Consider the following 16,498-nt stretch of genomic DNA (forward strand, 5'->3'; position numbering starts at 1 on the left):
GAAGTTCGTACCTGCACGTACAGTCTGTCTCCATGCTGTCCGGTCTTGAGCTATCTCCTCTCACATACTTTGGTCGATGCCCGTGGTTCTCATGTTTCGCTTACAGACATCTCTGTAGTTGTCTTGGGCGGCCCTTGGGTCTGACTCCCTCTGCAAGCTGAGCTTGCAGAAATACCAACAATACATATTGGAAACCACACACTTACAGTGGCGCAGTAAATCACATACTTGGGAACAACATTAGCAGCAACCTAGATTTAGACACTGAGCTGACAAAAAGAATAGGAAAGGCTTCTGCAGCAATGGAAAAACTCTCCAAGCGCGTGTGGGAAAATACCAAATTGATTATGGAAACCAAAATCCTAGTCTACAATGCCTGCGTTCTGAGAACACTTCTTTATGGCAGATGGGCAACTAACATGCGTCAAGATCACAGATTTAATAGCTTTCACTTACGTTGCCTGCGACGCATAATGTGCATCTCCTGGAGGGATCATGTCTCTAACCAGGACGTTCTGAAACGGGCCAATATGCACAGCATCTATGCTCTTCTGACACAGAGAAGACTACGCTGGCTCGGTCATGTCACTCGCATGCCAGATGGAAGAATCCCTAAAGACATACATACATACTTACATAGATACATACGCCGTACTTTCTGCTTTATATTATAGATGAGTGCGCCACTGGTGTTGAATAGTCTTTTGAACACTGCACTCATCATTAATCTTCGGAATCGAAGACATTGCTATAAATTAAATAAAGTTCATAACTAACAAACATTGAATATAGCCTAAGTAACTATATACTATGGATTTATCTAGAGACAGTGAAAAAGAGAGAGAGAGGGGGAGAGAGATGAGAGGAGAGAGAGGGAGAGAGAAAGATCATAGACAGATATATATATATATATATATATATATATATATATATATATATATATATATATATATATATATATATATAGATTATTAGATAGATAGATAGATAGATAGATAGATAGATAGATAGATAGATAGATAGATAGATAGATAGATAGATAGATAGATAGATAGATAGATAGATAGATAGATAGATAGAGATAGATAGATAGATAGATAGATAGATAGATAGATAGATAGATAGATAGATAGATAGATAGATAGATAGATAGATAGATAGATAGATAGATAGATAGATAGATAGATAGAGATAGATAGATAGATAGATAGATAGATAGATAGATAGATAGATAGATAGATAGATAGATAGATAGATAGATAGATAGATAGAAAACAGGACTAGCGTTGATGAATCTTCATTAAATAAACAATTTATTCCATACATATTGCGACTATAGATGCAAAATAAATCCCTAAGATTATGTAATGATTTTATGTGTTCAAGTTTTTTGTCTTTAACCATAGCATACTTTAAATCCTCCTCGACTTCCCTGTGGGAGCCTACATCGCTCACCCAACTCCCCAGGTGGCTAGGGAGGGATGGGGCGGGCGCCAAAGAATATTTATCATTTAGTTGGGAGCGACACCGGTAAAAGTTGCTAGAAACACTGAGTTAAGATTACGAGCTTGTGATTTGTTATTGATATTGGTATGACTTTGGCTATTTTTAGAAAGTTTATATCAACTCACTCTGTCTGTCTGGTAAAAAGTGTGTAAACTTTATTTCTCCCACATATTATATTTTGGTTGTTACGAGCATGTTGTTAATGACAAGCAGGGGGGGGGGGGTGAGAGTTGTGTGGGGGCTGTGGGGAAGAGAAGGTGTGAAATTTGTAAATCACGTGTGAGAAAGTTACTCACGCTCAGCCATCTGGTGTGGATCAGTTCTCTCCCCTGTTGTGTTTTCTTTACACCTCATGTTGGACTCTATTGTAAGGTCATATGCTAGAATAGAATACAGGCTACAACTTATAACCCTTGTTGGACTCTATTGTAAAGTCATAAGATGGAATGGAATACGCCATATATTTTAGTGTATCTTATGTAAAAAAAAAAACAAACTATAAAATTTAGTTAATAGTATAACCAGTAAACATATGATCAATGTAGTGATTAGTATTAGACACTTCCTCGATGTGTCTTATGCAGTTAAGTCAAACGGAGGTAACACTCAAATAACGAACATAACTCAGGCGAACGGCCAACAATATAAGTTAGTCGACGCTGATAGCGAAGTCGAATAAGAAGTTTAATAATTACGACTGGAAACGTCGAATGTCATCAAACAATGTCTCTACTTCAGTTACTAAAGACGACCTTACTCTAGGGCTGCCAAAATTCTTCTGTGGTTACTTCTTACATCCTAGTCTGGTAGTTTTTTTGTTTTTTTTTAATTAGTCGCGTCAATGTCCGAAAGTGAAAACTTTCCCTATTTAGAAAACAAGGTGCTGATCAGGCCATAACATTAGTCATGACGCCTTTATTTATGTTATTGAAGTAATTGTTGTGTCACATTCTGTTCATGTATAGAATTAAACACTTTCAAAAGTGATATGTTGACTTGTATAGCTCATTGTGCTTTCAAGGTGAGAGACACAAGATCTATACAACACGCCAGTTGCTTATTCTAAGTTGTGTGTTTTGTTTTGTTTTTGTCAAGTCCTAGCTGGCATTCTTTGCATTTCATAGAAGAAAACAAATTCGTCATAAGTTAAGACATTTCCGAAACTGGAAGCGAGGCTGACCAAGACCAATCGATATAGAAGGCCTTAACACTGACCTGCAACGTCACAACCTGTGGGGAGTTTAGACCAATAGCTCGTTGCCACATCACACGTCTGTACGAGGTGGCAAAGAGCAATTGGTCTAAAATGCCCACAGGTTGTGACGTCGCAGGTCAGTGTTAAGGCCTTCTATGACGAATGGTCTCTAGTTGATAGAGCTTTGCTGTAATAACGCTAATGTCAGAGGCGTAGCCACGTGTCAGTGGTGCGGGGCGCACGGAGCATCAAGTTGGGGGGGGGGCATTAAACTTTCCCCAGTCTCTCTCTTTCTTTAAATCTCTTTCTGTATCTTTCACTATCCCTTTCTCTGTCTCTCTATATCATTTTCACTATTCCTTTCTCTCTATATAGATATATATCTTTCACTATTCCCTTCTATCTCTCTCTATATCCATTTCAATATTCCCCCCCTCTCTCTCTATCCCTTTCACTATTCCCCCTCTCTCTTTCTCTCTCTCTATCCCTTTCACCATTCGCCCCCCCCCCTTTCTCTCTCTCTCTTTTTCCCTATTCCTTTCTCTCTCTCTCTCTCTCTCTCTCTTTCACTATTCTCCTCTCTCTCTATCTCTTTCACTATTCCCCCCCCCTCTCTCTCTCTGTGTCTCCTTCCTCAAATTCCAACACAATAGTGTCGTTCTCTTTATTTTCATTCAGGAAATATCTGCACACTCACACACATATTCAACGTCACACACGCTTGTAATCACACAGACACCTACACTAAATCACCCACGCGTACACCTATTCTTACAATCACGCACGCATACACACACGCAACTACACTTACCCAAACATTCCCACGACTAAGTCTCACAACAAGTCTGGAGTAAAAAAAAACAACAACTTTCCATCTTCTGTGTACAAACCTTTTACATAACGTTATCCGACCTTATCGTTGCAGAGGCGCAAACTTTCACCCAGGATGCCCTGAACAGCATCGCCAACGGGTTAAAGGTCAAATGGACGGTGCGGACGAATACCAAGGAGGTCGAGCGCTTCGAAGCAGAAGTGACCTTGGAAAACGGAGCCAGCACAGAGGTTCTAAGTTACGGCCCTTGGAAGATCTACTTCTTCTGCATATTTATGATCGAGCCCGACTTGCTTGGGAACAGGGGCAACAAGGGCGCGGAGCTTGTAGGTCAAGGAGTGAAGGTCACGCACGTGCAGGGCAGCTTTTTCTATTTGGAGCCGACGGAAAGTTTTCTACCCCTACCTCCAGGTAGTGTGAGGACAATTATTTTCAAGGTAAAGGTTTAAATATATTTGGAAAAAAAAACAAAATTATATTAGTGTTTTTCTATTCAACTTTACAAAAAATAATCCTGATTTTTTTTTTTTTAAATTAGTTAACTCTCTAATGCATTGTTGCGTTAAGGTTTTTCTTAACGGAGCAATTTGCACATTCTGAGTATTTAGTGGAACACTTTGCTTTTTTTTTTTTTAGAGCGGCTACTTTACGTGATAGCCTACTAGTTAATTATTCCAGTAGTTCGTGGAACACCTATTCAGGCCTCGAGGATTACTAAGGTTCCGCGAAACACAGTTTGAGAAACACTGCTCTAATGAATACATTTGGAAATACCAGCTGACGTATGTGTTTTCAAGATAACTAGAACTTTAATTCAAATTTGATTACATTTTTTTAAAATATATAACGGTCAAACCAGAGGTTTTTTTTGAGAGGACAATTAGCTAATAATTCTTTACTCAAAGATATACATAAGCTGACAAATTTCTAGGAAAATCGTTGGAGCCGTTTTGGAGACCCGTTTACGTCCACCCTTAATCTATGAAGAGTTTGCAAGCTAATAAGAGAAATCCTGGTAGCTGTAGACAGCAGTGTTGACAGATCTGTACATAAGACGATACGCTGTTTCAGAACGTCTGTTTATTTCTTTGACTATTTAGTCAATGCATGCGGCAATACCCAATAACGCACGTGTGTTTGAGATATAGATTGTTTAGACTCCAGACCAAATTTGATTTTAAGATTATTTTTTTTTAAATTTGAACGGTCAAACCAGAGTTTTCCCTGTGTGACTAATTAGATAGTATGTGTTTGTCCCATAGATATACACATACTGTCAAATTTCTAGGGAAATCGATAATGTGGGAAATAGTAAGAACAAGTCCTTGATATCCACATAATGTCAAACATTGCAACTTTGCGGAGTCTTGTCTGTCTTCTAATGTTATACGCAAAGAAAGCTACTACCCTAAAGCTTCAACTGGCTACGCTCTGCCTTCTTCAAAATAATAGAATCCCTTGTTCATTTTCCACTGGCACAAACGTTGTACCATTGAAAAAAAATACTTTTCTTTCTGTTTTTATAAAAATTTAAAATGTGACCTGCTTTAACAAAACGCGGTACAGATGTATTAATGTAGCACCATTTCTGTTAACAAATTATCATTTGGCCATTTCTCCCTACAGGTTAGATTTTGGTCAGTAGCTAGGACAGACGCCATGCACAACTGGTACATTGAGTATCCAGGTCTGGAGCCTGTGGTTATCGCAAGCACCCAGGGGGAGGACCTGGCCTTCGTTTCAGAGAGGACGTCCCCGGCGCAGTGGAAGCGTTATGACTTTGATGAATACAACCCATTTACTGCTCAGGTCAGAGGTCATAGATAGGAGCAAAAATATTAAAGAAATGTCATTGAAAACTAGATTTGTGACACCTAAATACTAAATCAAATAGAACCATTTTATGACAAAGTATCTGAATCAAAGGGAGGTAACGATTACCAGTCATAGAAAGAAAAAAATAGTTTTCATTAATTAATCTTGAACTTTCTACCTACTATTTATGTAGATTCACTATTTTAATTACTAATTAAGTATGGATTAATCATATTTCAAAGTTTAATTTTAATTCTTTAAACTTTAATATTTGTGAAATGTGAGAACTTATAATGAAAAAAAAAAGCTCACAAAAGAGGCATGAGGGCCCAAAAAAGAGGCACATAAAGCCCCAAAAAGAGGCAAAGAAAATAGGCCTAAGGCCCAAAGATTCCTATGATGACAAAGCTAAAATTGAACAGCGCAAATTCTGAGGTTTCCTTTTTAAAAAACAAACAACTAGCATCTGCATTGATTAACACCTAATCTACTGATTGATTGATAGATAACGGAAATTTTCTATTCTCAATGAAGACTGGCTGATGAGTATTTATAAAACGCGTTTTTCTGCTTTATTTACGGTAGGAACGCTACGACAGAAACTACATCCCTAACCCAAATGACCAGTCGGAACTTCGCCTGGTACCTAAACCGCTCAGCGTCAAGATGGATGCGAAGGACAATCTAAAATATCTGACCATTGACCCCAGCTGGTACATCAGTTACACTGGAGCTCTCAGTGACGAAGTGGAGTACTTACGAGGTCAGTTTTTTTTTTTCAGCATTTATTTCTCTTTAAGCTACAACGGAATTGGCCCAAGTTTATATATCGTTATGTTACCCTCAGACAAAATACAAATTCAATCTGAACTGTTTCCCCACTTACAAGACAAAAAACTATAGCTTGTTAATGCTCAACAAGCTCCCATGTAAGAGTTCTCAAAATATGAAATTCTGTAACAAGAATCTAAAACACAAACATTACTCTGTTGTCTGATAATATTAAACACTCGATAGTTTTTCAAAAGTGGAGAAAGCATCGACTGTCATGACACTATTAGGGCAGTGTTTCTCAAACCTTTATCCGCGCAACACTAGGGTTCCGGGAGGCCTAAATAGATGTTCCACAAACTACTGGAATAATGAACTAGTAGGCCACCACGTGAAGTAATCTCTCTAAAAAAAATTGTTAAAGTGTTCCCATAAATACTGAGAATTTTCGAAGTGTTACGTTAAGTAAAATGTTTCAGAAACAGTGAATTACATAAAGTGAATTAGAGTACATATAAGTCTCATTCATAAAGCGCTGGTTGTGAATGTGTATGTGCTTTCGTATGCGAATGTTGTTCGAATTTTTCATCTATAGTAAATCTTTACTGTTATTGTACAGTAGTTACGCTGATATTGTCAATTGTAGTCACACTTAATTTCCATTTGATTGGCTCAATAAAATTATCTTATCTTATCTTTGTAGTATAGATATGTATTATAATTTCCTGTTAACAGAAATATTATTTGTACAAAATACATTTCTTAATCAACAGATTATCTAAATCTCAACCCTAATAACGTGCTGCCGTCCAGCAACAGGCCAGGTCAGAAGGTGATCTATATGAGAGTCGGCATAGTGGACATGCCCGCCGGAGCTAGCGGTAAACCCGACGCTTACAGCGTTGAGGTCAACGTGACGACTCAGAGGATAACTGTGTTGGGAAACAGTGCTTCCGGAGTATTTTACGCAGTTGCATCCCTTATTGCTTTGATGGTCTGTAGACATTGGGCTTACATTTCTTTTTTCTTAAGTCGCTCTGTAACTTTTTTTTCTCTTCTCCATTGCTCTCTTTCTTGATCTACCCAAACCTTTTTTTTTTTCCGATTCATTTACTCAGCTCACACTTTCTTTCTTGTCATTTGTCAAAAAGTGAATGAGAGTCAAATGACACCACTGGCGGATCCAGAACTTTGGAGTGGGGGGGGGCGATTTTTTTCCAAACCCTAACCCTAACGCCCAGTAAACCCTAACCCTATGCATAAACGTGCAGCATATATATATATATATATATATATATATATATATGAGAAAAAAAAGCGTAGCATTTCTCAACCTTCGGCGAAAAACAAAACAACTGGGGCAGCGCTACAACGTTCCATAGTGGGTTTCGGGGCAAAGCCCCAACGCCAAAAGCGTTTTCTTGCTTTTTTCACTGAAGAAACGCATTCTCCTGACATATACAGCTCATTATTCAAAAAAGAATTCGGGGCGAAGCCCCGACGCCAAAAGCGTTTCCTTTAATTCTTCAATACAGATACGCATTCTCCTGACATCTACAGCTCATTATTTATCAATGGAGTTCGGGGCGAAGCCCCGTCGCCAAAAGCGTTTTTTTTTTTGCAATCTTCAATGCAGAAACGCATTCTCCTGACGTATAGAGCTCATTATTCATAAAAAGAATTCGGGGCGAAGCCCCAACGCCAAAAGCGTTTTCTTGCTTTTTTCACTGAAGAAACGCATTCTCCTGACATATACAGCTCATTATTCAAAAAAGAATTCGGGGCGAAGCCCCGACGCCAAAAGCGTTTCCTTTAATTCTTCAATACAGATACGCATTCTCCTGACATCTACAGCTCATTATTTATCAATGGAGTTCGGGGCGAAGCCCCGTCGCCAAAAGCGTTTTTTTTTTTGCAATCTTCAATGCAGAAACGCATTCTCCTGACGTATAGAGCTCATTATTCATAAAAAGAATTCGGGGCGAAGCCCCAACGCCAAAAGCGTTTTCTTGCTTTTTTCACTGAAGAAACGCATTCTCCTGACATATACAGCTCATTATTCAAAAAAGAATTCGGGGCGAAGCCCCGACGCCAAAAGCGTTTCCTTTAATTCTTCAATACAGATACGCATTCTCCTGACATCTACAGCTCATTATTTATCAATGGAGTTCGGGGCGAAGCCCCGTCGCCAAAAGCGTTTTTTTTTGCAATCTTCAATGCAGAAACGCATTCTCCTGACGTATAGAGCTCATTATTCATAAAAAGAATTCGGGGCGAAGCCCCAACGCCAAAAGCGTTTTCTTGCTTTTTTCACTGAAGAAACGCATTCTCCTGACATATACAGCTCATTATTCAAAAAAGAATTCGGGGCGAAGCCCCGACGCCAAAAGCGTTTCCTTTAATTCTTCAATACAGATACGCATTCTCCTGACATCTACAGCTCATTATTTATCAATGGAGTTCGGGGCGAAGCCCCGTCGCCAAAAGCGTTTTTTTTTTGCAATCTTCAATGCAGAAACGCATTCTCCTGACGTATAGAGCTCATTATTCATAAAAAGAATTCGGGGCGAAGCCCCAACGCCAAAAGCGTTTTCTTGCTTTTTTCACTGAAGAAACGCATTCTCCTGACATATACAGCTCATTATTCAAAAAAGAATTCGGGGCGAAGCCCCGACGCCAAAAGCGTTTCCTTTCATTCTTCAATACAGATACGCATTCTCCTGACATCTACAGCTCATTATTTATCAATGGAGTTCGGGGCGAAGCCCCGTCGCCAAAAGCGTTTTTTTTGCAATCTTCAATGCAGAAACGCATTCTCCTGACGTATAGAGCTCATTATTCATAAAAAGAATTCGGGGCGAAGCCCCGACGCCAAAAGCCTTTTCTTGCATTTTTCAATGCAGAAACGCATTCTCCTGACATATACAGCTCATTGTTCATAAAAAGAATTCGGGGCGAAGCTCCGACGCCAAAAGCGTTTTCTTGCATTCTTCAATGCAGAAACCCATTCTCCTGACATCTACAGCTCATTATTTATCAATGGAGTTCGGCAAAAGCGTTTTCTTCACTGCAGAAACGCATTCTCCTGACAACTACAGCTCATTATTCATCAGTGGGTTCCGACGCCAAAATCCTTTTCTTGCATACTTCATAGAAGAAACGCATTCTTCTGACCTAAAGCTAATTTTTCATACTATTAAAAAAGGACCATTCGAATAAAGTTGTACTTGAAAAATATTCTAATATGAATTTATAGGCCCTTAATACATTGCAAATAAAACCGATTTGTTCCTTGAGAAGATAAGATACCCCACATATTTAGATTTGGCTTTGAGGATCGCCGCCGAAAAAAGAATTATTCGATAAATAATATTCAATAAAATTGAAGTATAAATTGTGAGTTATAGGGTTAGGGTTAGGGTTAGAGAATAGAGCGCCCCCCCCTCTCAGAGGGCTAGAGTGGGAGGGCAGTACATGCAATCACTCTCCCCCAACTCCACCGAATCGGCCAAGATACCAGAAGGGGATTGACATAATATAAAATTTATATATTAATTGAATTAATTTTGTACACAAACTATGATTTCTCCATAAAAGTAGGACCGCCCCCCCCCCCACTCAAAGGGTTTAGGCAGTAGAGGTATTCGCCCCCCTCCCCCAATCGGCAAACAGGGAACGACATAATATAAAGATCGGTTAAAATATTAATAACAAGTTTTAACCATATATATATTTAATTGTTTCTGTTAGCAAGCTGTGATTTCTACAAATAAATTGGACCGCCCCCCCCCCACTCGAAAGTGTATGGGTGGGGGGGGCGGGATTGATACCATCGCCCCCTCCCGACCCCACCAAATAGAGGTATTCGCCCCCCTCCCCAATAGTTATAGGGATGTTTTCAAACATTTTGACAAAGAGCAAAGGAACAATCGCCTTACAAGGGGCCCCATATCTCTTACAAGGGGCCCCATATCTCTTACAAGGGGCTCCATATCTCTTACAAGGGGCCCCATATCTCTTACAAGGGGCCCCATATCTCTTACAAGGGGCCCCATATCTCTGATAGCTAAATGCCTTATTAAGACTAAATCAGGCCCTGTCGATGTCTGGTTGTCGTCCTTATGTTTACGTGTGCTTGTAGCTCGTCTGTAAGAATGTGGTCACGAAATGTTAGTGATGTGTGTTGTGTAGTGTGTAGTCATTCAGTGTGTTAAAACCATACTAAGCTGGACATGGTTTTTGACTCTAATGAGTTATTATGTTTATAATAAGAAATAAAATTTGAAGTTTAGTTTACTTTATTATTTTAACAGTAAGTAGAAATTGATTTTTTTTTCATATATTAATTGTTTTATTCAAAATGTATCTCCTAATTATATATCTTTATTTTGTATTTCTTATTCATGTTCTTTTTATTATTTCGTTTACCAGAAACAGTGCGTTCACATCTTTAAATATTTATTTAATATTACAAACGTAGATATTCTCCTCATCCTTCAATTCTCTAGGAATTATATAGCATTCTTATCTTTGCAACCCTAAGAATGACGCCATAACGCCAATAAAAATATTAAAAATTTAACATTAAAAAATATGTAACCGTAAAACTAGAAAGAAGTGAATGTACATGTCGCAAAACTGTGCACATATTACAATCATGATAACTCTATCAGACTCCTGTAAACCCTAATGGTAAATGATTATAATCCCTTACCTCGGGATTTCACAGGGAAAAAAAAATTAGATGATTGGAAATGTATCTATCTTATGTTAGATATAAAGTTATTGGTCTTTAAATATAACCATGCTTTTTCAACTAGGAATATTTTAAGGTATTAATTATATTACCTCAAAGTTAAAAAAATATTGTTTTTCTTATCTAAAAAAAAAAAGAGAAATATTAACTAGAAAGGAATATTCTAACTATTAATTACATTAGATATTCATCACATCGACTCAAAGTTTATCAAGAGACAAGTAAGTCCGGAGACTAATCTTCACAAGACAGATCAAGTTTTGTTTGTTTTCATTAATCTTGAACTTTCTACCTACTATTTATGTAGATTCACTATTTTAATTACTAATTAAGTATGGATTAATCATATTTCAAAGTTTAATTTTAATTCTTTATAATTTAATATTTGTGAAATGTGAGAACTTATAATAATAATAATTAAAAAAAGCCCACAAAAGATGCAGGAGGGCCTAAAAAAGAGGCATATAAAGCCCAAAAAAGAGGCGAAGAAAAGAGGCGTAAGGCCCAAGGATTCCTATGATGACAAAGCTAAAATTGAATAGCGCAAATTCTGAGGTTTCCCTAAAAAAATACTTTGTTAGAATACATTCAACTAACTGGAGATTACAATTCTGATTTCAGAGTGAAGACAATGAGATTCCTGAAATAAAAGTTATTGACAGTCCGAGATTCTCCTACAGAGGATTAATGCTGGACATAGCCAGAAATTTTCACCCTAAGGAAGAGATACTGGAAATAATAGAAGTATGTATTAACACACACAAACACAAATTAAAACATCTAACAAACAATGCTTTTTTTGTAAAAAAACAAAATAGGTGCCGGTACTCAGTAGTTGATTGGCTAACTTTTTAAACTACTATAATTAATAATATACGTTAAAAAACAAGAGAAGTAATATTTTGTTTCAAAAAGGTGCCGGTATGCCGTACCGGTGCGTACCGTGATAAAAAAAAGCCCTGCCCACAACTACTGGAAAACAACGTGAACTAATCAGCATTAAAAACCTGACACACAACAATAGGAACAGTGACTTGAAAACAACAACTAAATTAACCAAGAAATCAAAAGACTAACAGACAAAACGAGCAACTTTAAAAGAACAACAACTAATCAACAACACTAACACCAACAACAACTTGAAAACAACTACTGCTAACTAACAACTCGACTATCCAAGGTAAGTAGAGAAATCGAGACTAATCAGTCTGTCGCGTCATAGCCATCAAATATTAATTTCGTTTTTTTTTAAATTTCGTTTTTATGGAAACTCTTGGCTTACAAATGAACTATGCTCAACAAAAGGTATGGAGTTTTGTCCCCTCGTGGATTTCTCTGAAGCTGTAAAAACTTCTTGTTTTGAAAGGCTTTCTGCATATCTCTTCAAATAGTTATTATTTGAGAAGGCTTTTTTCTTGCTCAGGCGAGATAGAAAATGTTAAGTTATTTTAATAAATGAAAAACACTGTTATGGCATGAATGGCCAACTTCATGATATTTAATTAGTTAAAGCAGAGTCAAATACACGCCAAGATTCATGTACCTCTATGACTCTATGTGAGTGATAGAAAACCATTTTTCAATGTCAAGGGTTGAACATTGAGTTTATTATAACATTATTTATTGTCAACAGCACGTGACACTGGTCAATGTTTACAAGTGATAAGATTTATTACAGCTTTTACAGCTTAAAGTTCTGCTCTATGTCTACAGTTCACAATAGAATATATCTACAACAGATACGTGTCTCTATTAGTCTCTATATATTTATGTCCATACCGCCATAATTGAAGAGAGGCGCAGAAGACGGAAAGAAAACTTTAACAGACCGCTAGCGGACAACGGTTTGTCTGCGCGAGATGCGGGTAAATATGCAGGTCGCAACTGGTTCTGCATAGTCATGTGAATCACTGCCCCGCATCCTTAATGTTCGGAATCGAGGACGTTATACATGTCTTTCATTGATACGTCTACGTGCTCAACAAATAGGTCTAAATTATGTCTACAACTGTTACAGTGTCTCTAAAACTGGTAACATTGACTGTAATAATACTTGTGAAAATAGTAATAACCTTTATTATCCATGAGAAAATGTGTATTACAATTTGTATATTAAAAGATAAGTCTATATCTATAGTATAATTGATTAACATGCATAAAATATGTAGGACGTAATAATCTTCTTTTTTGAAGTAACGTCTGTAATATATTTATATGATAAGCCTGTCTACAAAATGATATGTAAATGTTCACAGCTGATGTCTATGTACAAATTGAACAAACTTCATCTACACCTGACTGATGACGAGGGGTGGAGGCTGGAGATCAAATATTTACCAGAACTCGTGGAAGTAAGTTGAAATAGTTGATTGGCTTGGTAACGGATTTATGTGCGAGTTGTGATCCATGTATTGCTACAGTCATGGGCGGGGGGTGAAAGGTGGTGCACTTGCAACCCCCCCCCCCTCCAAAGATTCTGAGCAGCCAAATTCTAGCCAATTTTGCACCATCACATCAATTAAAATTTAAGTAGCAACTGAACAAGTAGTGCTTCTACTGGTGACTTATGTACAGACTAGCCTAAGCTTATTTGGAATCGATGGCTGACAATGTGCGTGCACCCCTCTGAATTCTGAGTAAACAAATTTTGACAGTTTTTTACACCTTCAAATCAATTAACTTCTGCTAGGAAGCAACTTAACATATTGTGCTTCCACTGAAATAAAGTTAATAAGGATAAGCTATTATTGTAATAAACTACAATAGGCTAATCTGTAGTTTTTATGTCCGACCATGTGCGCTTTTTATAAGCCTGCCATTCAATATTCAATTCAATTATCTATTTCTTCAGTCCCAAGCGAGAGCGTTGATGCTAAATTTACCTCTTTTGTGTGAGACACGATGGACAGAGAAATACGAATTCATTCGCGCTTTAAGTCACAACTTTGAGAAGATCTTAAAAGTGTTTGGCTATTTATAATAACGGTTGTAAGTGAAACCAGACAAACTGCATACGTGTAATCAGTGCCTGCTTCTCCTGTGTTTCTGATTTGTCTTATAATTGTCGTTGATTATTCATCCGTTCTTGAACCAGTTTCCGTGATGTTGTAGTCTGTCCACCTTAGCATAAGTGGCCGCTCAACAGCACATCAGCTGTTACATTAATGACATAATCAAAAACCAACTTGACCACGCTGAGGAACACTTCAGGGATGGCACCCTGAGTAGGTGACACTGCTGACAGACAAACTTGGTAATGAGCTGGTGCTGCCGAGACTTTGCAGTCGACAGATACACCGAGCAAAAACCACATGTTTGCATTTTGGGATTGTTACAGAACACGGTTATACATTCCGTATCTTGATTGGTTCGTTTCTTCATTAACGTCTCGCATTTCAAGCAATAATAATGATCAGTTCAATCTGTTTTGTCTTCATCCTATAGCGAAGCAAGATCTGTAACGTACAGAAGAATGTCAGAACTGCCAGATAAGCGTTCATCGCCGGCTTGTCCATCGCGACCAGAAGCAATTCAGTAGTACAGTTATTGACAGTTTTGGCAGAGTTTGCATTTTTTGTTTGATCGACCGTTGGAATGTACGGGCCGCACGGATAAACTGACCAACGTGTACAGTAATTAATTTGTTCACATGATAGTTGTTTTTTTTTAATTTCATGAACTAAGTATTTACAGTGAACTTAATATTGCATAGGTATGGATGGGGGGACGCACCAGTTCTTTTCTTTAATATTCTTTGTAATAAAAAGTTGAAGCTACGACTTTGAGCCATATGTAGTAACTTGCACCCATCTGCAAAAAATCCTGCAGGCGCCCATGGCTACAGTACCTTGATAATAGATGCTTGGTTATAATGTATGGTGTATTACAGATGCGAGTCTTACAAAAATATATAATTCGTCACAAAATGGATCAATGCACAGTAACTAAATCCACTAATGATGAACTAGAACAGTGGTTCCTAAACTTTTTTGTCTCATAGACACCTTGCCAAGTTTTTCAGTTTTCGGGAGACCCCTTGCTTATCTACCTATGCATTTTTGAAATGTTCATCAACTTCCAATGTGTTGTTTTCACTGATTTAAGTCTTATATATTTGAGAATAAAATTTAAATGAAAACGAAGCAAACTAAAGTGTAATATGTGTAATCACCGGAGGCGCGGTGGCTGAGTGGTAAATCGTTTGACTTCCTAACTGTGGGTCCCACTCACGTGGAAACGAGCCATTGGCTGTGATCGACGTTGCAGTATTCAGGCCTTCTATAACGATGGGTCTCGGTTGAACTGTAGAGCTGCTGACAGAAAGTCTTTGTATGATATCAGACGCAATATTTTTTAAACACAATTCTTAAAACGTCTTCAATGGCTGGCAAAATTTATTTTTTTTTACCTATAGTGTGCAGTTTTCCGGATTTACTATTATATTAGAGATTGTGATAGTAAGTGTATGTGTTTTGAGTGGCTGGTAGTGCAGTGTGTGTGCCTGTGTATGAAATGACCAGTGGACCTTGAGTGTACATGGTTGAGTGAACAGCAGTGTGTCAGGACTGTGTGTAAAAGGAAGTCAGTTTAGAGAACAAGTGGCTGGAGTAAAGAACAGAAATAGAGACGAATAAAATCATTGTGTTTCTTGAAGCTCTTGTTCTTTTAGTGTGACTAGTACAGAGATATTGTAAGACGCTCGCATCTTTTTATAATGTTGAACATTTTGGCCACTGCTTTATTTTGTCCGAGTGACATCGTCTCCAGTGATTCTCGAGCTTAGATGATTTCATGGCGTGTATTACCTACACTTTGTTGCATAAAAGGCACATAGGCAATGAAGAAAAGAATGAAGCTAAATTTAAAATAAATAACTCTGCACAGTGATGTCTACCTTTGACATTAGTTTCATGTAGAACAATTAAGATATTTAAATAACATGTTAACAAAAAAAAATATCTATTAAAAAATTCATTAAGAAGATTAAAATTGAAAGGTTTCACTAATATACGAAGGTGTTTGTTTGTAAGATCATTCCTTTTAATGAAAAATAACATTTAAAGTCTTGGCCTTCTTAAATGAGATCCATTATCGTAGACAGGTCTTGACCCCCACTTTGGGAATCACTGAAATAGAATAACGAACTGTAATACAGAATGGGCCACAGTCGAGTCAGTAACTAAAACGATGTACATCCCTTCGATAGCCTAAAAATAACTGTCCTAAAAATCTGCATCAATAATCTATAATCAATAATCACTAAAATGTGGCGTTCAAAGTCTGTCTACTACAGTGCATCTGTAAAACTAAACTAAGTGTCTAACTGGTCACAGTGTATTGTTTATTGTATGCAAGTTATTCGTGTAACACTGATAGCCAGCTCGTAGGGAATGCATCCATACACATCGTTGAACTCTGAACAAAATAAAAAAAGAACAATGTAATTTTATGGTAATAACAAAAACTAAATTTTTACACATTTAAAAACATTTCATAGTCTGTTAATTTGTAAGGATCAAACTTCCAACCCTCGTAGCATTCGTTTCTAGTCGTAGAGAAATGTAATTTTGTTTCCCTAAATTTCCGTTTTTTTCCACTCTGCATTCATCATGCAAGAAACCAA

General features: G+C 37.5%; 1 protein-coding gene across 1 annotated transcript in view; it reads left to right on the forward strand.

Annotated features, from left to right (window-relative positions):
• LOC106064614 (uncharacterized) overlaps positions 1 to 16,498 on the forward strand; it is a 58,770-nt gene that overhangs the window by 7,109 nt on the left and 35,163 nt on the right. Inside the window, exons 2-7 of the mRNA XM_056011836.1 lie at positions 3,627 to 3,970; positions 5,160 to 5,342; positions 5,934 to 6,111; positions 6,893 to 7,113; positions 11,497 to 11,619; positions 13,131 to 13,226. Of these exons, the coding sequence (XP_055867811.1) occupies positions 3,627 to 3,970; positions 5,160 to 5,342; positions 5,934 to 6,111; positions 6,893 to 7,113; positions 11,497 to 11,619; positions 13,131 to 13,226 (1,145 nt within the window). The remainder of the gene's footprint in view (positions 1 to 3,626; positions 3,971 to 5,159; positions 5,343 to 5,933; positions 6,112 to 6,892; positions 7,114 to 11,496; positions 11,620 to 13,130; positions 13,227 to 16,498) is intronic.

Source organism: Biomphalaria glabrata, chromosome 15, assembly GCF_947242115.1.
Source record: "Biomphalaria glabrata chromosome 15, xgBioGlab47.1, whole genome shotgun sequence".
Lineage (NCBI taxonomy): Eukaryota > Metazoa > Mollusca > Gastropoda > Planorbidae > Biomphalaria > Biomphalaria glabrata.